This window comes from Anabrus simplex, chromosome 11 (assembly GCF_040414725.1).
Source record: "Anabrus simplex isolate iqAnaSimp1 chromosome 11, ASM4041472v1, whole genome shotgun sequence".
NCBI lineage: Eukaryota > Metazoa > Arthropoda > Insecta > Orthoptera > Tettigoniidae > Anabrus > Anabrus simplex.
In genome coordinates, this window is record NC_090275.1 from 86,823,511 (window position 1) to 86,847,188 (window position 23,678).

Below are 23,678 nucleotides of genomic sequence, written 5' to 3' on the forward strand. Positions count from 1 at the left end.
GTATGGACAATTTGTCAGAAATTTCTCCGCGAAAAGTGGAACGAACATTGGCGTCAATCTGCACAATTTAAAGGTACACATTTCTACAATATTCAAAATAACATTGCTATTAAACCATGGTTCGCAAAAGGCAAGTACACTCGACGTCATATCACTACTCTAGTCAGACTTCGCTTGAATCATGCCTGTACACCGGAACATCTGTATCGTTTAAAGATTAAGGAAAACAACTTGTGTAATTGTGGTCACTATGTCGGCACTATAAATCATATTTTGTTTCAATGTGAGAAATATCCCCGACAGCAACAACATCTCATTTCCACTTTACTATCACTCGGATTTCAACTTCCTCTCACTATTTCTTGTTTAGTATACCATCCGACAGTTCGCTTAGCTGAGTTACTAACTAACTTTTTTCACGCATGTAATATCCTGATTTAATCTGTACGATCCTGCCTCCCTTATTTGTGATCTGGTCATGTATGTCTATAGTAGTAAATCGCCGTGATAGATCACACTGGCGTGAAGATGTAGAACCCTGTGTCCCCGTGCTAAATCCCTGCAACCTAACACATGTCAACTTGTTCGGTTTGTACATATCTGTAGTATTAGACGCCTCGACTATTCCTCATGTCTCTTTCCTCCACAACCTCTCCCAATACACTAGTGTGTACTTCCGTTTCCCACTACCCTCAAATCTATCCCTTTTTGTAACAGACACTTTGATTGGTGAAGTTTAAAACAACCCAGTGACTGGACGTAGTGCGCTGCGCAGAGTCCAAAAACAAACAAAGAAGAAGAAGAATCATCTTAATTCAAGTGTATACAATTCGTGGTTAATAATAAAACACACAATGCACTAACTTAATTAATTTTACACTATAAATATAACTTTACACAAATAAACTACAAAATTAAAACACTGAAGAACGATCTTCTTAACCTATAGCTTCACATAAATACACGCTCACACTAAGTTTTCTTCACTAATTAACGGCTTTCCACTTAATAATGCAGTCGATGACGACTCATTCTCACATATATCTGAGTGAACATGCGGCCATCGTTAAAATTTTCAATAAAACTGCGAAAATCTATGTTTAATTCTACTAACTCATGTGCTAAACTTCCCCCCTAACGATCAGCTGATTGCTTTCCCGCGCTCGTTACAGTACGGCCTGGACATCACGAAGGCAGTGTTAGAGCACGTATTGTTCGTGAAGTTTTTGGCGATATTTATGCGTTTGCATTAAGTTGACATAAGTAAATAGTAGCGTGTGTCATTCTTTTATATCTCCTCTCAATATGAGTGGAAAGATATATGCTGTGTTTGGCTGCAATAACTACGAAGTGCAGAAGGATTCGCGGTGTTTCTTCCCTTTCCCTCGTGACAAGAAAATGTAAGTAAATGTTGTGTTTGCATATATATATATTCATCATTAGTCCAGCCCGTGGACCGCTATTCACACTGGCTGCACTTAAGCAACTGCAGCTATCGAACTCAGTGGACCATATTCTACACTCTACATCTACAGCATCGTAAAGTTAATTTTACATCAAGTTATAATCTAAGATAATGACTACACAAATTAATACACGAAAAGGATTTTGACAGCTACTATAATAGGAGGCTAAATTATGTTCTAACTCCTTAAATCTATCTATCATCTGTAACACTTCTAAATAAATTCATTTCGGCTTGGTATGTCTGTAATTTACAGCTGGAAAGGAATTCCACTAACTGAAAATCTGCGGAGTGTTAAATGTCAGTTATAACAAATATTTTGGGTCAACTGTACATCGCCACTACACCGAGCGAGGAGAAGTCAGCGTTCTTGTACGCACAGCTCTGGTTTCTCACTCGCACACTTCCCCTCGCCGGCTGTCTTCCTAGCTGGCCCGGTCTCTATTAGCATACTCCCGTAACTGAGAAGTATATGCACTGTCTTTTAAAAACCAATGAGAGATTACAATTTAAATACCTCGACAGGGTTCAATGGAAAAAGTCAGACGTGGAACTAAGCCTTCATCACATGTTGCGGAAAACACAGGTTACTGGAGTGTACATATACAGATAAATAGCACATAATTCCCAGCATATTAAAACAAACACCCATGAACTATTTGAAGGTAATATTCTACTTACCAACTCCATTTGTCGGTTACTGGAGTTTCGAAAGCTTGCGTGAAGATTTGGCGGCAAATTAGGGAATGTGAGGCATTTCTCCTGGACGTAATTTCCATCTCACACGGGAGATACTCACTTTTTCACCATTCACTATAAAATTATCTGATTTTACTATCAAGTCATTAGAGAAATGAACATGAAAAATTCCGCTATCACTCACTATCCTTCCGTAGAATACCGGTAGCTCTGGCCCACTTTTCAGGTTGATTTTTATCCTTCGGTGGTGAAAAGAATTTCTTATCATCAACTACTCTACTATAGCCCGTCTTACAGCCGGGCACAAAACAGTACGGCATGCTGAGTTATTAAATTAATCAAGCCGCGTAAGGTACATGCTTGAAGTACACAACACACAATGAATTGAATTTAGAAACTGAAAGCAAAGAAAATTCAACTTATTCACTGAAATATCTCTCACATATCATCTTCCAAACCTTTCTATGCCCGGCTTGCCGGAACTACTGGAGCACGTGTGGGATATAATCACTTGCAGTGCTTGCAGTGACGGGACCACAAACTACCATGCTATAATGGCTGAGTCCTCACACTTGGTGTTATATTCTTCATGCTAAAATGTTAAAAGAAAAGGCGACGAATGAAATGTGAAATTATTGGGAGTTGTGCAACATTGCAACAATACCATACATCACCCCTGTGTGAGTGTACTAACTGTGTCATTTTAGATTAAATGAGATCTATAAACATACTGTGTTTCTGGACATGATATAGGCTTTAGGGCTTACACCGTTTCAAGAAAATAAAGTGAAATTCTTTACGTTTCGCAGAGAACTATAAGTATGGGCCATGAAAGCATCAATGGCAACAATACTGCGTTTTTGCACTTATCATTTCTGTATTTTTTAATGGACGTATCGTTTCTTTATAGTCCAGTTAGATGTGTAGGTATATACACTGAAGAAAATGGAAATTGGAACCCCCAGAAGGAGTGGTGCTACATTGCTGCAATTGAACATGCAGGACGAGTGTTCGGTTGTGATTCGATGATTACACTTTCAGGTCCCTCTGACTCCAAGTTTGGACAACAATCAATACAGGATGTGCCCACCACGAGCTGCAATACATTGATGAATTCGTTGAGGCATGGAGTCAATAAGGCCCTGGATCGCTTCCTGAGGAATTGTGGCCCATGCTTGCTGCACTGCATGGGCCAGTTGTTCCAGAGTTGTGGGTGGCTGAGGACGGTTGGCCAGTTGTCGACCCATCATGTCCCACACTTGCTCAATAGGACTGAAGTCCGGTGATCTGGCGGTCCATTCTAAGGTTGTGATGTCGTGGAGAGCTTCTCTGGAGATGCGTGCAGTGTGAACCCGGGCATTGTCCTGCTGAAACATCCCATTAGCAATGTTCGCCATCATAGGGACAACCACTGGATTGAGTACCGTATCAACGTACTATCGAGCAGTCATGGTGCCCTCAACAAGCAGTAATTGTGATTTCACGTTAAAGCCAATAGCTTCCCAGACCATAATGGTTGGTGTTGGTCCTGTGTGCCTCTCGACAATAAGATCTGGGCGGCCACTCTCCCCGGTACGTCGGCGCACACGATTCCGGCGATCACTGCGGGCAAGACAGAAGCGCAATTCATCACTAAAGACGACCCTATGCCATTCATCGACACACATCGATCTTTCTCGACACCAGGCCAGCCTTATACGTTGTTGTTGTGGGGTCAGTGGAACACCTTCTGCAGGGACACGGGCTCGTAAGCCAGCTGCACGCAGGCAATTACCAACTGTTTGTTGTGTGACATGGAGTGCCACAGCTGCTCGAATTTGCGCTGCTGTTGCATGGGGTTCGATCCGGGCCATTCGAATGATGCGGCGATCCTCTCTCACAGTTGTCTGTCGCGCTGGGCCTGTGCCAGGTCTATGAGTGTGGGTACCTTCATTTGACCACTGCTGCCATACACGTTTTACCGTAGATGCCTGTCGGCCAACACGTGCAGCGACAGTCCTTAGCGATAATCCAGCTTCACACAGCCCAATTATCCGAGCCCTCTCAAACGGCGACAGTTGTTGATAGCATGCTCTTCCCCGTCGTCGAGGCATGTGTGATGGGGAACACTTCACTGCACAGACTGCAATTCAACTACGCCACACCAGAGTCCGTATACTGGAGTTGATTTCTCCACGACCAATCACGTGGGGAGACCTGTAGCAACAATCCAATGGTTTTGAAACTTTGATTGTTTACATACCTACATGGCATCATTCCATATCTTGAAAATCAACAAAAACGACGAATGCCTTCATGGTGTTGCAATTTCCATTTTCTTAAGTGTATGTTCTAGATGTCTTTGACAAGATGTGTGTTTTTCTAGTTCCACTTTCTCATAAAACAATAATCACACCACCCTCACTGTAAATCAGTTCTAATTTTGTTGCAGGCTACAACCCGGCTGACTTCCAAGGCAAGAATATTGGAGTGTACATTTCCTCATGTCAAGGTGAAAGTGAACGATTCATGTGCCACGAAACCGTTGAGGGAAACCCCTACACGGTAACAGGAAACGAGCGTATTGGTTTGGCCAACAGGATCTCGCAGTTTCTTCGTGTCAATGGTATGTCACTAGTTGTATGGAAACGAGAACGCATTATTATTTTTATACGTAATACATAAGTATGAACCCGCGGCTTCGCCCGCGTTTATTAATTCAACTGGTTAAATGTTTTTAAACCATGTAAATATTATTAACACACATTGTTTTTACATAAATTGCATGAAATAGGCCTATATTAAAACCTATTTTCATTTTAATATTATTTTTTCTGGATTGGTGGGTGGTACAAATAATATTAAAACCATATAAAAGACCACATTAGGTAAAACATCCTCATTTGTCCTTGTAGAGCTTCCAGATAAAATATATTAAGTTTCCTCCCATTTATTTATTTATTTGTTTGTTTGTTTGTTTGTTTACAGAAACAGGAAAGCAAGTACATTATATTTTGAAGTCCAAAGTTGTTATCCATTCTAGAGGCTCTGTATTGGCATCTAGAAAATCAAACCAATCTCCAGGGTAGGCTCCTCTGCTACACTCATTTACAATGTGTTCGATGGTTTGAAAAGGGGCACCATAGTCACACTGGAGGGATTGTATCTTTCCCCATTTATACAGGGACGCAGGCCAGACTCCATGACCACATTGGATCCTATTGAGGATGGTCCAAGTTCTTCTTGGGAGAACAAACCTCACATTAGGTAGGAAGAAAGGCCAGAGATGTTCACCTGTTTTTGAGATCCATTCTTCCTTCTATTGGGCATAGGGGTTGAAATTGTCTTCCGTGAGCTTCTGAGCGAACTTCACTGGCAGATGTCTAGATTTCAACCGGTTCCTATGAAGGTCAGGAATATTGGAGTGGATGGGCAAGTCAGAGTTTTCATTTATCTTGGAGTATTCTCTGAACAGTGCTTGGGCTCTATGGAATGAAGGAGGCATGATGTTGCTCAAGACAGGAAGCCAGTGGGTAGGAGTTGATTTTATTACACCTGAAATAATCCTCATTGTGTTGTTGAGCTGAGTGTCCACAAGTTTCACATGGCAGCAGTTGATCCACACAGGAGCACAATATTCTGCCACAAAGAAAACTAAACCAAGGGCAGAACATCTCAAGGCAGTTGCAGAAGCACCCCAGGTTGTACCACACAACTTCTGCAGAATGTTGTTACGACTCCTAATCTTTGCTGCTGTATTTACTAGATGTTGCCTGAAGGAGAGTGTCCGGTCAAATGTTATGCCTAACTACTTTGGGTAGTTATTGTGTCTGAGGACCTTGCCATTAAAAGACACTTGGAGAGTACAGCTTGCCATTTTGTTATTTAGATGAAAGCAGGACACCTCAGTTTTGCTGGTGTTTGGTTGGAGTCTCCATTTCCGAAAATAGTCATTAAGAATGGAAAGGTCATCAGTTAAATAATGTTCTCCATTTCTTTCAGGTTACTACGACTTGTAGCTAAAGCTGTATCATCAGCATAGCAAAATTTTCTGGATTTCGTTGGTGGCAAATCTGATACATATAGATTGAACAGGAGAGGAGCCAAGACTGATCCTTGAGGGAGACATTATTCAATCTTCTCAGCTCGCTAGTCCTATTCCCTAGAACAACCTGAAAGAGTCTATTATTAAGCATGTTTCCAATTAATTGTAACCGTGGTTTTGCATGGTAATACGTGAAGAAGTTTATACAGCAGCCCTTCTCTCCAATGCAGCGAAAGATCCAAAAAGGCAGCAGAGGTTTTCAACTGTTGCTGAAAGCCTGCTTCAGTGCATGTTGAGAGTGCAAGGACTTGGTCACAACAGCTACAATTCTGCCTAAAACCAGCTTGGTCAATAGAAATATGTTGATTAATTACAATGCTAATTCTGTTGTATAGTAGTCTTTTAATGAGTTTATAGCAACAGCTGAGGAGAGAGATTGGTCTGTAGCTTTGTGGTATATCTTTTGGTTTGCCAGGTTTCAATATGATAAGGATTTTAGTCTTCTTAAACTCCTTAGAAAGAATACCTGTCTGAAGTATGTGGGTAAAGAAGCACATCAACCACCTTCTTGCATTCCATCCCATATTTAAGATAAATTCAGGATGTATTCCATCAAAACCTGGTGCCTTACCAACTTTCATGACCTTTAATGCTGTATCGACCTCATCAATCGTGAAGGCTTCAGAGTACTCGCAAAAAGTTGGACAGATAGGCCAACGTTTAAGCATCCTTAGATTCTTTTTCACTGTTTTGTATGTCTTTTATCTTTAGTAACCCTTGAAGTTAAAGCAATATGGGAGGCTATTTTGTTTGGTGAGATGGTTGACTTCTCTCTAACTCCTGTTGAGCTTCCTCCAAGTTTTCTCAGTAGGCTCCAGGCCTCTTTACTGGAATGAGAGAAATCCAAGTTACTGACTGTTTCTGCCTACGATTTTCTCTCCAGACTCCGTAATAGCTCATCACCAGTCGTATGGACACCTGTTTCAAGAAAATCTTTGTATACGGCATCGCTCTGTTCACTCCATCCAGGAACGTATTCTTTTCTGTAGCCTCTTGGGAAGTGCTTTTTGGCTACAGAATTCACAAGCCCTGCAAATCTCTGTTTATTATTGCTGATTGCAGGAATCCATCTGATGCATTTGTCCAGCTCTTCAGAGAATTTCGTCCAGGTTGCATTTTGTTTTTTAAGTTCCAGCGTGGGCGTGGGAAAAATGTAATGAAGGGAACAGAGATGCCCATCTCAAAGAAGATTGGTCTGTGTTGACTGTTAGGGAAGTCCGCCATAACTTCTCTCATCATGGGCAGAGAGTTGCCTACAGAGTCTGTGACAAAACGGAGCTCTGGGTTGGACTCTCGCTTCCAAGCAGCAGATCTAAATGTGCCTTTGTCTTTTGCATCAAATATAAGTTGTACATTTTGGTCTCCTGACCATTCTACTAAAGCTATGCAGCAATCATTGTTTCATGAATATTTCCAAGTTTCATGATGGTTGTTGAAGTCGCCAGCATAGATAGTTGGATAAGATAGACTTTGAGGGATGTTACACCATTCAACACATTGTAAAAATATATTAAATTATAAGAATACCAGATTCGACTCCCTTGGAATCATCATCAGTTCTTGGTGAAAATCGAAAACAAGGGGAATCTGATAAAAATCATCATAACAAAACACCATGTGCCTACAGGTGATTGCATGGAAACACATCAATGGTTTGCTAGACATTACCTTGAAATGCAACATACACTTGGCAATCAGAACTTGGAACTTAAAAGTTCCCAGTTCTGGCTCTGTGTATGTATATGCAAGAGCCCTTGCGCTAGACTGAGTTAGGAAGGGTATCCAGTTTGGAGGATGAAACCACCCGCATTAGCCAAATACTCTAATAGCCCTAGCACAACTCTCCCCAAGTTGGTGCCATAGAGCTCATGTATTACCACTAACTCCTTTGTTAGACTAAAGTTATGAAGGACAGTTGGTTAGAAGGATGAGCGATAGCCCAGATCCTTAAAGTTAGTCGAATATAACCAATGTACAGCGGCTATCTTGCCTAGCAGCCCATGCCTCAGTTTCCAAAACTTACTTGATAAAACTAATGGGCCATAAGTTACAAGTTGTGAGCCCCTGAGGCAGCCCTCTACTTAGGTCTATACGAATAGAGTATAGAAGCTATCTTGCATAGCAGCCCTTGCCTGAGTCACAAATTTTAGGCTGATAAATCTAATAGGTTATAAGTTACAAGTTGTGAGCCCGTGAGGCAGCCCTCTATTTAAGGTCTATACGATTACAGTATAGCAGTCATTTGCATAGTAGCCCTTGCCTCAGTTCTTAAATGTCAGGCTGATCAAACTAATAGGTCATAAGTTACAAGTTGTGAGCCCCTGAGGCAACTCTGTAGAGTTAGGCCTATAAGAACAATGTATCGCCATTAGCTCTTGGTCCATCTCCTTAAAGTTAGTCTCAGATAACCAATGTATAGCAACCATCTTGCCTTGGGGTCCCTAGCACTAGGAAGTTGTACGCGGTCGCCATCTTGCGCAATCGCCCCCAGGCCGTCTCCTTAACTCCCATATCTCCCCTGAGCCAACTTTCTCCATAAGAGCCTATGTATAGCCGCTATCTTGTGCACGTGCCCCTGTGCCAGCTCCCTTGAGTTAGTCCCATAAGAGCCTGTGTATAGCTGCCATCTTGAGCAATCGCTCCTACGCCGTCTCCTTAAGTCCTATGTCTCCCCTGAGCTAGCATTCTCCATAAGAGCCTATGTATAGCCGCCATCTTGCGCAGTAGCCTCTGGACCAGCTTTCTCCATAAGACCCTGTGTATAGTCGTCATCTTGCGCAATCGCCCCTAGGCCGTCTCCTTAAGTCCTATGTCACCCAAGGGCCAGCTTTCTCCGTAAGAGCCTATGTATAGCCACCATCTTGCACAGTAGCCCCTGGCCCAGGTCCCAGGAATTAGTCCTATAAGAGCCCATGTATAGCCGGCTCCAGCCTTTTTCCCTACTACTACTACTAGTTAATGAATCGAGTGTAGGAATGTGATATGTGTATGTATACTAAGACAAGCTGTAGCTTTGATAAAATTTGAGTGTTACTTAAGTTTCACAATTAAGTATTTATTATTTTCCACCTAGTCGATACAATGATTGCTTAAGGCAATTTAATGGTTAAAAGTGGTACATGTTTCGTATTTTATCAACATCTTCAGCCACATAACACTGTTTAGATGAAAAATATATAAAATTGACAAAGTAATGCTTAAGAGGAAGTGTCCTTAAAATTAACATAAGATTGACAACATTAAAACAAACAAAAGCTCAAGAGAAAATATATAAATTATTACTACAATTGAAAGCTGTTGTCAAGGAAACACTTGTACAATATTCCATAGAGAGTATGTCCTAAATGAATATTCTTTTCTTAATAATTCATTGTAGTAATAATTTATATATTTTCTCTTGAGTTTTTGTTTGTTTTAATGTTGTCAATCTTATGTTAATTTTAAGGACACTTCCTCTTAAGCATTACTTTGTCAATTTTATATATTTTTCATCTAAACAGTGTTATGTGGCTGAAGATGTTGATAAAATACGAAACATGTACCACTTTTAACCATTAAATTGCCTTAAGCAATCATTGTATCGACTAGGTGGAAAATGATAAATACTTAATTGTGAATCTATTGAAGTGCGATACGGACCATGAAACTGATTTTATGTAATGTTACTTAAGTGTCGAAAAGAGAGACATTTGAACTATGAACTGAATCTATCATCATTCAGTTTAACTAAAACTAAGTGTTCACGTGTTTACTTGCTCCTGGAAAGGTACCGCCAGTGATATTACTTTTTATCCTTCTAGGACCCAGCATGATGGTTGACACTGCATGCTCATCATCTGCATATGCCTTGACCCAGGCTTACGAGGACATTCGTAATGGCATCTGTGAGTGGGCCATTGTGGGTGGAGGAAACCTAATTCTTTCAGACTTAACCACCATGAGTTTCTATCGCCTGGGAGTCCTTAACCAGGAAGCTAAGTGCAAAGTGTTTGACGATAAAGGTATGTATCAATCGCTTCTTTCTTAACAAAAAAAAATACTGATTCAGAGACTTGATTCAGTTAGCAGAAATTCAAAAAATCATGATGCATTTGGGTAGCCGTTACAATTATTTCAATAAAAAATCACTACACTAACGTTACCTAATCAAACCAAGCCAACAGAAAAAGTAAATTGGTGCTTCGCACATGCTCATGTTTACATTTGAGAAAACCGAATGTGGCGCAATTTTAGCTAATATCGATAGTTGCATTAAGGTCCGATATTGAAGACAGTCTTAGTCATACCATATTGATTCTGTTCGCAGATCGATTGTAAATGATTGTGTATAGACTTTGAGTGTCAGTTTATTGTATTTATGTTGAGTGATAGATGCGAAATTCCTCCCTGTCACTTTTCTAATTGGGACTACGTGTTCGAGAACACTTACCTTTATGGGTTATGAAAACATTTGTTCCCGTTGGATGAATGAAGCACTCCCCTTCCTTCGGATTTCTTCCACATTAGGGTAATTTCTATTTATTTGCCAACATTTTGCAAAACAGCTGTATCTGCATTCTTCAAAATTACAGAGATCGATAGCTGCAGTCGCTTAAGTGCGACCAGTATCCAGTATTCGGGAGGTAGTGGGTTCGAACCCCACTGTCGGCAGCCCTGAAAATGATTTTCCGTGGTTTCCCATTTTCACACCAGGCAAATGCTGGACTGTACCTTAATTAAGGCCACGGCCGCTTCCTTCCCACTCTAAGCCCTTTCCTGTCCCATCATTGCCATAAGACCTATCTGTGTTGGTGCGACGTAAAGCAACTTGTAAAAAAGTATATATATATATATATATCTTCAAAATTTCCAGATTCGCGGAACCCCAATGAACCTATAATAGATACACGACTTTGCCACATGCCAAGTAAAGCTAAAATGAATGAACCTCCAATTTTAATAGAGTAGAAATGAGTAATTTTATCATGTTATAAGTTGATGCAAAATTTTTCCAAAATCTTGTAAATAAGGCCGCATTTTTCGACAAAAACATGCAATATCAAGTACGGTACTGTAATAAGATCTGAAGCAAATACGACAGGAATATGACAAACTGGCACTAACGGGATCTAATTTATCATTTTGGAAGTACTGAAAATTCTTCCCGAACCCCGGACAGAAGGTTAAAATGTATGACATGTTTTGAAAAAAGCAGGATGCTCAGTTCACTAATATGTGTTTACACTTCTTTATTCTTACTTTCCTTCCAGATGTTGCCTGTATTTCTAGGGCCTAATATCTTTCTTAGAATATTCCTCTCTATTTTTGTTATGACAATTCTTAAAAATATTGTTGTTTTATAATTATCGGTAATTTGATTGCATTTTTATGTTTGAGATATTAATAAAACAGTGCCTTATTTATTTTTACTCATCGCCTTTATCACCTTTCCCAAAATAACTCATTAGATATTAATCCTTTTGGTCATTTCAATACCTTTATTTTACATTAGTCGTAAAAAATAATAATTATTATTCATTTCACTTCATGTAATTAGGGGCTGATATGCTTCGTGTTTAGTCCCTGAAAACACTAATCATAATCTTCACTTTATATGCCTTTGCTAATCTACGATGTTAATGTGTAAATTGAAATATATTTTCTCCTTTTCAGCAAATGGCTATGTCCGCAGTGAAGCAGTATGCACTATTCTCCTCCAAAAGCAAAAAGATGCCAGGCGTGTATATGCAACACTCATTCACTGCAAGACCAACTTTGATGGTTTCAAAGCTCGTGGGGTTACTTTCCCATCAACTACTGCTCAACAAGAGCTCTTAGAAGGGTTCTATAAAGAATGCCACATTGATCCGTTAGCAGTGGATTATGTGGAAGCCCATGGAACAGGAACCGAGGTAATTAAGTAAATGTTTAACTGGTGGTTAAGAAGTCTCTAGCCTCTGGAGGAGGAAACTCAGGGTGTTATGTATCACAGGAGAATTCTTGATGAACAGTTACATACCATATTCCTTTCTTCTTCTTTGTCCTTTGGTCCATTTTACCCATTCAGTTAAAATGAAGTCAGTTCCATTTTTATTTATTGTCTATAGAACATTACAGTAGACAGACAACATCAAGCTATACGCTTATACAACAAAAGCTTATATATGCTAATTTATATTCAAATGAAAAAAGTACTTTCTGATTTACAGTTCATGTATAGAATACAGATACCTATTAATTAAGAGATATTTTAATGACTTTTGAAACATGTTACCATCCAATTTTTTATATCCTGATACAACCTTAGACCGCTTGTTTCCTGTGCAAACACTGTTGGTCTGGACAAGACAGTTGGTCTGGATTGGTTAGGGTAGGGCGTGGACAAGGCCATTGGTTCGGATTGGTTAGGGTAAGGGCTGGACAAGACAAGACCATTGGTCTGGACTGGTTAATGTCGGAGCTGGACAAGGCCAATGGTCTGGATTGGTTAGGGTATGGCCTGGACAAGACCATTGGGCTGGATTGGTTAGGGTAGGGCCTGAACAAGACAAGCGATACAGGGACAAGCAAGCAAACCTCCAGGTTAGAGCCGCGATGCGGACTTACGCCTCTAGTTTCTTATGCAAACGTCATTGGTCTGGATTGCTTAAGGTAGTGTCTGGACAAGACCATTGGTCTGGTTTGGTTAGGTTAAGGCCTGGACTAGACAATTGGTCTGGATTAGTTAGGGCAGAGCCTGGACAAGACCACTGGTCTGGATTGGTTGGGATAGGGGCTGGATAAGACCATCTGAACAAGTCCATTGGTCTAGATTAGTTAGGTTAGGGGCTGGACAAGATCATTGACCTGGATAGGTTAGGGTAGTACTTGGACAAGACCATTGGTCTGGATTGGTTAGGGTAGGGGATGGAAAAGACCATTGGCTTGCAGTAGTTTGTGTACTGTATGGCCTGAACAAGACAAATGATATAGGGACAAGCAAAGGTGGTCTAAGGGAATAAGACTCCAGGTTAGAGCCACGAAGTGGCCTTAGACCTCTAGCATCCTATGCAGAGAGTGGTCTGCATTGGTAGGTGAGGCCAGTGTCAAGACCACTGTGCATTGGTTAGGGTAAGATTGTGGCAAGAATATAGTGGTTCAATCATACTGAAGTGCATGATCATGTTATTGTTCTGAGAGGCATGCAGAGTAGATGTTCTTTTATCTTTGGATGTATTGGAACTCTGTTATTTGGAAGAATAGGTGGTCATTGAATGGATGGAGGAAATCATTTAAATACTGATACATTGATATTGCAATATATTGGAAAGCTATTTTTGAGAATATATGTAATATATCGTTATATTAAAGCAGTATCGATATATCGCAAATGATAAGCAATATTGTTAAAGTTACCGACAGAACAAATACATTTCTATTCATCGATGTATTTAGAAGGAACATCGTACTTTAATCAAATGGCGAGGTGAATTAAAACATATACAATGGAAAATAAGTCATTTAATTCTACATGGACCTGTTTTAGGTTACTGATACAGGAACAGGACTCAGAGATTTGAATGTTATATATGATTCAATTTAGGACAGAAATATAATGTTCTCTTCTACCTAACATGTTTAAACATAAGGAAACCGAATTTAGAATGTTGCAAGTTTTAACAAATTTCACACTTGATTTGATAAATATACTGTACTGGGAAATTATCCAGGATCTGGGCATGAGAATCTTCATTTAGGGGTGGACAGCTCTTATGGACCAGGTAGAGAGAGCCTTGTGCAGAGCAAAGTAATAGTTGGGCTTAAAACTCAATTTATTCATCACCATGAATCTATGGGCAATGTTTCCTATTATTTCTACTCCTCTTGATGAATAGAGTAATAGAGTATAGAATAATAAATAAGTTACAAGATTGTGAGCGGCTGCAGGGTGACCTCGATAGTGTTGTGAGATGGACGGTGGGCAATGGTATGATGATAAACGGGGTTAAAAGTCGGGTTGTGAGTTTCACAAATAGGAAAAGTCCTCTCAGTTTTTATTACTGCATTGAGGGGGTGAAAGTTCCTTTTGGGGATCATTGTAAGTACCTAGGTGTTAATATAAGAAAAGACCTTCATTGGGGTAATCACATAAATATGAATGTTATTAAAGGGTACAGATCTCTGCACATGGTATGATGGTATTTAGGGGTTGTAGTAAGGATGTAAAGGAGAGGGCGTATAAGTCTCTGGTAAGACCTCAACTAGAGTATGGTTCCAGTGTATGGGACCCCCACCAGGATTACTTGATTCAAGAACTGGAAAAAATCCAAAAAGCAGCTCGATTTGTTCTGGGTGATTTCCGACAAAAGAGTAGCGTTACAAAAATGTTGCAAGTTTGGGCTGGGAAGACTTGGGAGAAAGGAGACAAGCTGCTCGATTAAGTGGTATGTTACATGTAATTAATCTCATAATAGAACCGTATTGAAGATAATATATTAAAATTATAAAATCCTTTTATTTACAACCACCTATTCAATACAGTACAGTACACTCATTGAATTATAAAATAATCATGTAGTGTCTTAAATAATGGGACATGTTTCGTTCGGCATAGCGAACATCATCAGCCGTTAATGTAGAAAGACTAGGTCAGGGCCCTGAACTTAAATTAATCAAAATTGTGTCCTCATTAAAATAATAACAATGTCGTAATAAAAAGTAGTAATATAACAATAGACTTAGATTGTAACAATATGTACAGATTAACAGCGAGAATTTGTTGTGAAATACATTGAATGATAGTAATCTGTGAAGTGAAATGAAATGGCGTATGGCTTTTAGTGCCGGGAGTGTCCGAGGACAAGTTCAGCTCGCCAGGTGCAGGTCTTTTGATTTGACACCCGTAGGTGACCTGCGCATCTTGATGGGGATGAAATGATGGTGAAGACGAGACATATACCCAGCCCCTGTGCCAGCGAAATTAACCAATGATGGTTAAAATTCCCGACCCTGCCGGGAATCAAACCCAGGACCCCTGTGACCAAAGGCCAGCACGCTAACCATTTAGCCATGGAGCTGGACATCTGTGAAGTTATGAACAATCATGGGGTTGTTAAAGTAAAAATAGATATTGAGGACATTAAAATATACGTCAATGCGTGAAGCGTGGATTAATTATTGAGGATGGAGTTCCTTCAATTATGTAAAAACAAGAGTTGAAACAGAGATCATTGAATGGTACGAGTCCAAATTGAACCAGTCCAAAGGCGCATAACGACGAAACTAAGGTTGATATGATGTGATCTCCAATAGTTACGAATTCTGTAGGAGAGATAATCCTGGCAGGATTGCTAGAATTCTCCCTATATTCAAGATCGTCGTTACTCTTTAATGAGTCCATTATTGGTTTTCTACGTTAAATACAATTTTATTTTTACTGCTAGCGTGTGAATATGGACTAGTTTAACTTATATTTCCTTCTGGCATCGAGATTATCTGTACTTTTATACTTTTATACCATTCTGCCGACTCTGACTCACAAGGGAGTTCGCACAACATGCGATCGCAATTGCAGGTGATTTGTGGGTTGTATGAATATGTTTGAGGTGCTGATTACAACACACTATAACTTAAGTGCCATCACCAGTTACACTGTAAGTTACGAAGATTCACTATTCCGCTCAAAGTAGACCCTATTGAACATGATATCATGGCTTTAGTAACTTTAGACACCGTAAACGTTTTCTCTAGCTATTTTAGTTATTTTACGTGTATGCCATGGTCGACACACGCTGCACCGTGTCCAAGGTCACCCGAAACAGTTGCTGAAGCAACGTCTAGGGGAACCAGACAGACATTCCGCATAAGAGCAAGGAAGCTGGTATAATAGGAACTTCCATCTGTGTTGTATCTGCTTCGACCGTTCATGAAGTTCCTTCTGTTTGTGGTGTTTCCAATTTCATTAGCAAGTCACTGTCACCGTAATCGTGTGATAATGAATTCTGCCAATATAGTGAGTATAATTGTTAGCCATTACAAACACAAACGAAGATCCAGAGAAATTACGGTAAGTGAGAGAAATGCAGCTGTATTCATAAGCAATGTGATAGATGAAACAGTGGCAACCAATGGCAATAATATAGAACAAGAAAACACAATAGACTATATTGAAGAATATGGATATGCAGAGGAAGACGTATCTGATTGTGAAAACATTATGGACGATACAGAACCTGACTCTGAGGAAGAGTCGTTAATAAAAAGTGATGGAAGCCAGTCGTCTGCGTACTGGTATCTGCCAAGCCCACCGAAGACGAAGAGGTGGGGTGCTGTATCTTTTGAAAAGGCAAAGGAGATAATTTCATTCCAAGATTCTGGGAAAACCAAACGATTAAGCTTCAGTACAGTACAGAAACTATATCGTATGGTGCAAGACGTACATCATCTACGATATTTACGTCACGTAGTAGAAAAAGGGGAGCTAGGCCCGTGCTCAAAACTTCCCTGCTTGACGATCATGTAGCTGAAAAATTCAGGTTATTAGGCTGAAGATGCCCAAAACTAGGGCTAAACATGTTCCTAACTAGTGTTTATAATTCATGTAGGATTTAATCACTACAAAATATAATTGTATTGAATAGGTGGACACAGTCATTTTATTCTTGAAAGAATTTTACTTAAATAGGACTGACTCGATTCGCTGGATCTATCCATGGATGGGTTGCACGATTTAAACAGAATGTGTAACCACTAAAGCCTGGAATACAGATGGTGACATGAAGGAACAATGTGACGAGTTTCGCAAACAGGTAATGTCCTTAATAAATGCCATGGAACATATACAGATCAAAGTGGTATACGGAAAAAACTTCACTCCTTGCGAACTCTGCATTACAAGGAAGAGAAGTCGGTAAGAAGTTTGGTGCGGAGTGATCATGCAACAACTCATTCTTACACCATCCAACCCGTTACTTCGGCAAGTGGATACGTGTTTCCCATGGTGCTGGTTATTTACCAGGAACCTAATGGTCAGTTTGGAGTGCGAATAGTGCAACACATGCTGTAACCACAAAATCTGGTTCAAGTTGCTTCAATTTCCGGTCTAATCACGAAACAAATCATGATGCAATTCTTTCAAGATGTCTACTTCCCATATGCAGCACAGGAGTCTCTTCTTCTGGTTGATTCCCTCGGGACATATCGTGACAGAACGCATATCGATGCCATGTGACCTCAAAATATGGTGTATACAGTCAAGACCATCCCTCCTGGGTGCACACCTTACATTCAGCCGCTTGATGTGCTGTTCTTCCGAGAGAGTTCAAGGCGATGCTGAAGCGGATTGAAGATCACATTATCCTTAACGACTATCAGTTCACACTATCGTCGAGGGATTCCATTTCATTGCTGATGTGCATTCTACACAATCAGTTCTGTTCTCCAGTCTTCGCTGACTTTGTTTGGTACTCCTGGACTGTAGCTGGATATAATGACTTCAGACCAGAGAGGTTTCAATCACCACCCGAAGATATTTTTAATGTTCAAAAGCCGTGTGACTCGGAAGACTGCTTTTTGCAAGCATTCATGAAGTGTTCCTACTGTGATAAGCAACTCTGTTTTCGGCACTTTATACTCTGTGGACATGCTCATCCTTGTAATCTTTTGCCAAGAGCTACCAACAACCCATATTTTGAATGATATAGATGTTGAACTCGGTGCTTGAACATGCGCTTGATTGTAAAGTGCAGTGTAATTGTCGATGGCACATTTTGTGCACATATTTGTAATGTACATGTAAAACACTTAAATACAAACCAGAAAGTTTTTGCAATTGTGATCGCAAGTTGTGCTAACTTCCTTGTCAGTCTCTTCATGGCAGAATTGATCTCCTTTGAGGTGGAAATACTCGTAAATCCCTGGGCTGATTTACTTGAAATTTTGATATATTTGCCTTTAAATGATGAGCTACAAAATGATGTATTCCATTATTTGATAGCTTATCCAGATCAAACTATCGTAAAAATATGTTCCATTCCTTTCCATGTAATCATGCGCTGTACACTTGATCGGGGCGACAAAGCAAGGCCAGTTCCTTGCATGGAGCTCATGATGTAGTTATTCACTCTCTGAACACAAGTTCCAGCTGAGACTTTGTTTATGTCGCAGTACCTCACGCTGAATTATGTTCCAGACTACGGGCGGTTCCTTGTACAATACACATTTCAGAACTACTTGTCCTACAAAGCCGATCACTTTCAGAATTCTCTCCAGCATATGTAATGTAGAGTCCCATCTTGTTTTTACATTTAGAATAGGTTTCAACAATGTCCCTTCAGAGCGATTCCTGAATTTCATTGCAATTTCCTGAGATCATCATTTGAACTTACATGACGTTTAAACCAAGACACTAAATCACTACATTTTGAAATTACCCTCTTAATACCTTCTGAATTTTGCAAGGAACTTCCGTACACCGATTCAATGTGTGTACAAAACATGGTAGGCCTAAACGTGATTTTTCCTAATGTATTAACTACAGCTTTTACCACATTTCCATCATTGTCTGTAATGACAGCAGCTAGTTTTCTTTCGGAATTTCAAAGTCATTCAGAACTTCAACCAAATTCAAGCCTACATATTCTGCTGTGGGTGACTTACTCAGCTCATGTACCTACTCCAATATTTACTGAACTTAATTCCCACTCCTTTGAAAAGTGCAGATTCAGCTCTAATTTTTTTCGTCTGAATGCCCCTCCACATTCCTGTTGTTAATGCAACATGATCTAAAGATGTTACTTCAGTCTTACAAGGGGAGGTCACGATGTCCGCATCACCGATTTTGTTCAAACTTTGTAGGTTTGTAGTACTACATCACAAAAGCACACTTGCAAAGTAGTAGCGCGCACCTCGCAAACATTTTTGAAAAAAGCGATTTTGAAATTGTCGAAAAAAGTTGAGAGAAGTTTAGCATGCCAGGTACCACCAAGCGAGACGCTGTGGTACGTTAGTCTAGTGGTTAAGGTTCTCCACTTCAGTAATGAAGATGGTGAGTTCAAGTCACGCTGCTATCAGCTAGGGACAATGATCAAAATCACGTTTTCTCATCTGTCTGTTTTGGCCTTAATATCATTAACTAGTATTTCAAAAGTCAGTATTATTCAGTATTATACATTCTTCCGGGACTGATGTTCCTGGAAAATTATCCAAGATTTTCAAAATTTCCTGTTTGATGGACCTGGTGTGACTGTTCAGGTTGACTAAAGTTTGACAGCAAATTGGACATAAAACAGAGGTCACATAGTGCGAGAGAGATGGGTAAACATGATGCCCACCTACGGCGAGGAATAGCGATATATACCTTGTGAGGAAGAAAAGGGCAAGTTTACTTTACGTTATACAGCAGTATGTACTCTCAGAGTCTACGATTTACACCGACAATTGGAGAGCCTACCGTGAAATGAGCAATTTGGGATATGTACATTGAACAGTTAACCACTCTCGTCATTTCGCTGACCCTCTCACGGGAGTACAAACAAACAATGTGGAAAATTATTGGAGTGTTCTGAAGGCATTTCTTAGAAAAACTGATGTTCTGAAAAGTGTTTTACTCCCAGTTGGTGAGTAGGCTACATGAGAGTCCTAGTGAGAAAAGTATGCCCTTTTACCCATCTGTGCCCGAAAAATACCTGATGAGTCGGAAAATCTCCATCGTACTGCACTGACGGGGGATAGAACGATCTGTCATGCAAGCGGTATTTGTCCGCATATCTGAGAAGAAATCCCTCATGGCTAATAATTTTGAATTTCAAATGGTAGTAAATTTAGTGACTGAAGAGAGGGGATGGGAGAAAGCCCACCTTTGTAACAAATGGGCCTTTTCATGGATTTAAATATTTATATTATTTAGTGAGAGCATATATTCAATTTGGAATAGGCTGAAATGGAGAGGTACCAGTTAAACAGGTCGTAACTTAGCCAAGGGCTGCAGTGTTTGAGACATGTGTTTGCCTTCTTGGTCCTTATGACCCATTTAAGAGGATGCTTGGGTCAGTAGACTGACTAAGGAGGATTCTAGATTTGGTCTTCTTTACTATTTTGTTTACCTGAGATCTAATATATGGAATACGAAGTTCGGTTCTCTTTTTTTTTTTTTTTTTTACCAATATTTCAGTAACTGGGCTCTTGTCATCATTTGTAATCTTTTGTTTTGAAAAGTTTGTAATTTGGAAGGTGGAGTTTCAGGAATATAGTCCCTGGTCTCACAGCCATACAGCAGTATAGGCCTGACATATGCTAAACAAATGTTTCTCAATATTTGAAGACACACATTTAGTGTATAGCAGAGTTCTTAAGGCTTTTACCCGGATGCTGTGGCTCACTGTAAGGCCTGTCCTATATTCTTGCTCCAGGACAAACCACGGTTCATTATTTAGCTGAGATAGTCAGTTTGTTTAGACCAAGACAGTGGGACATTGTTAACAGTAAAGTGACCAAATTTAGGCCTGTGCTTGGTAAAAGCAATTGCCTGCATTTCAGTAAGGTTTAGTTTCACTTTGTTCTGGACACACCATTCCCAGAATGACGAGATCCATTGTTGCAGAGCGGAGATGGCATGGGCATTTCTCCTCTTAGAGGTATTGATGGCAGTGTCATCTGCGTACTGTTGAACCTGCACTCCTTGACGAGTTGGAAGATCATTCACATACAGGCCGTATAGGGTGGGGGAAAGAATTCCACACTGTGGGACACCAGCTTTGAGGGCCCAAGATAATTTGGAACTTATACTATTCGTAAAGTTTGTCAATTAAGTTTTCATGTCAGACAGTGTCAAAATCTTTCTCTGTGTTGAAAAATACTGCTGGTTTCCCTGGTTTTGGAATGTCAATCATTTTACCTGTCTTCCAGACACCAGGGAAGTATTGTGTCTCCAGACATGCTGAAAAGATAGCAGCCAAAATGATTACCATCTTATATGGCAGCGAGTTAATCAGTTCCCTACTTCTTTACCACCATCGCTGTTTGTAAGCGAACTGGAGTTGAACTAATCAAATAAAATTTATGGAAAGCATCTATTGAAGCGTAAAGTTTGTTTTCCATATACTTTTGGGCTTGGATAGAAGTCAAATTCATCATAGAATGGAATAAAAACTATGTATGTAAACAACTGTCTCCTCCTACTTTTCATCCCTTCTGGCCTTGCTTCATGAATTTGTTGTTAATCCTACTTCTTCCTGTATATGTTCATTCCTGATCCTATTTCTTCTTGTTTTATTCAGGGTCTTTTTGTAATAGTTTGTTTCTGTTATGTTGCTGTCTTACTGTTTTGAGCATTCACCAACTTTCACATCCATATTCCTCATTTTCTTCTTGGCCTCATTCCAATTTCCTAGGGTCAGCAATCTGTATGGATTTAGCCAAGTTTTATGGCTGGATGCCTTTCCTGACACCAGCCCTATTTGGAGGATTATATTCACGATTGTGTGTTTCTTTAGTGATTTGTAGTGTGATGTGTTGTAAGAAAATAGATATATGTATTAAGGCAAACACAAATATGGCCTCTTTCAGGTGGCATGGATTCGACCCGCTTCCACACTTAGCCGCGGGTTCGACCCGCTTCCGTGCTTGGCCGTGGGTCTGCCTAAATTAAGAACCACCGAGCTTGATAGCTGCAGCCGCCTAAGTGTGGCCAGTATCCAGTATTTGGGAGATACTGGGTTCGAACACCACTTTCGGCGACCCTGGAGATGGTTTTCCATGGTTTCCCATTTTCACACCAGGCAAATGCTGGGGCTGTACCTTAATTAAGGCCACAGCCGCTCCCTTCCCACTGCTAGCCCTTTCCTGCCCATCATCGCCATAAGACCCCTCTGTGTTGGTGCGACGTAAAGCAACTTGTAAAAAAGAAAAGAAAAAAAAATCTTAAGAACCGATTGATCAAATAGAATCTTTCACATGGAGCAGAGGCGGAGAGCAACCTTGCACAGGAGAAATGTTTGAGTGGGGGGTCCGCAGTGAGATGCGGTCCTGCGCCTGCAGTTATTTCTGAAGGGCATCACACACAGCGGGTCGACCGTGTCCGCATCGTCAGTAGATCTGCGCCCACTCATCGAAAGCATTGCTAAATTTGGTATATTTATTTTCAATTTATCAATTTATTCATGTGCTTTTGTCTACGTGATTTATTACGGTTGTTATAAATGCCGAAATAGACATTGAGAACTTGATAACTTTAGTGTTGGAAAGACTAGTGGTGTGGAATCAATCTAACCCAGGACAAACACAACAGAGGTATGGTGACAGATTTGCTGCAAAGTCTCTAGTGAAGTTCATCAAAGGAGGATATTGACATCTGAAAGTAGTTAAAAAACTTGGCGTCGTCCATTCTGAAGTCATGAAACAGTGTGGCAAATACTTCCACCTGACTTCTCTGTCCCATCACTGGGTGATGCACATTCTCCGTTTTCATTTCCTTTTTATTAAGTGTGGAAGGTAGAGTAAATGAAAAGTGTATTGAAAAGGATCTACTGAAAAGCACGGGATGTTTTGTGCCACTGTGTGAAAGAGACAGTGGAAATGGGTGCACCCGTGCATACCTGCACCATCTGAAAGAAGCCTAAGCAGCTCCCGAACCAGAGGAATTAACCAGACGTGGTTAAAATCCCTGATCCGGTTGGGAATCAAACCCCATAACCCTTGGACCAAAGCCCAGCTAACCATTTAGCCATGGATTTCCATAGTTGAACCTGCAGTTTGACAAACAGTGCACTCTTCTGTGTACCTTTTGATATGAGCAAAATGCACTGCAAGACAGACATGTCCAGTCACCACAGCTTGCTTCTTTGGTCTCTCTTAGTTTCTTTTCTGTAGTTCTTGAATATTTGCCATTTTTTTTCTCTTTTGCCTTTTCTATTGCTTATTAATAGCAGGTTTATTGGATTTGCTGATTTATATTGTTGTCTGTGTGGTGATAGAGCATGGAAGAGAAAAACGAGCAGCGTGAAGTGTAAAATTCTCTGTGGAGTGAGGAACTTTATCCAGCAGGCATACGGTGAATAGTCATCACAAGCATGAGTGTTTCAGTGGCACATAAGTTTTGTGACTGACAGGGAGGATGCTGGCAATCCTTCTTAACTTCACACAGGATTTTATGCTCTCTAGTGCATTCCATTACATTTACAGCTTCAGTCTTGAAACTTTCTGGATGAAGGTTATAGATAATGAATTTTCAATTAAAAAATCAAGACACATGAAAATGTATTATTATAAATGAAATTACAGTTAATTCACTACACTATTTAATCAGTTTTCAAGTTGTCTGAGTTCCATAATTTGGTTTGAAACATGTGACACAAGGAAATAATTTTTCTTCTTAGGACACCATATCCCTACGAAGGTTGGCGATCCAGTTAATTATGATGACTCTCAAACCAGCGGCTTGAAAGATTTTGATGGGAGTTCGTGCATACCAATGGC

The 23,678-nt window shown here is 40.1% G+C and overlaps 1 protein-coding gene across 4 annotated transcripts in view; it reads left to right on the plus strand.

Moving 5' to 3' along the window:
- The window catches only part of LOC136883507 (fatty acid synthase), an 830,097-nt gene that overhangs the window by 207,291 nt on the left and 599,128 nt on the right, over nucleotides 1-23,678 (plus strand). For 2 of the 4 annotated variants that reach the window (XM_068229677.1, XM_068229680.1), the window contains exons 4-6: nucleotides 4,596-4,769; nucleotides 10,049-10,249; nucleotides 11,901-12,139. In XM_068229677.1, the coding sequence (XP_068085778.1) occupies nucleotides 4,596-4,769; nucleotides 10,049-10,249; nucleotides 11,901-12,139 (614 nt within the window). Of the gene's footprint in view, nucleotides 1-1,306; nucleotides 1,401-2,768; nucleotides 2,845-4,595; nucleotides 4,770-10,048; nucleotides 10,250-11,900; nucleotides 12,140-23,678 lie in introns of those variants that run through there. The other 2 variants (XM_068229678.1, XM_068229679.1) reach the window with 2 other exon arrangements.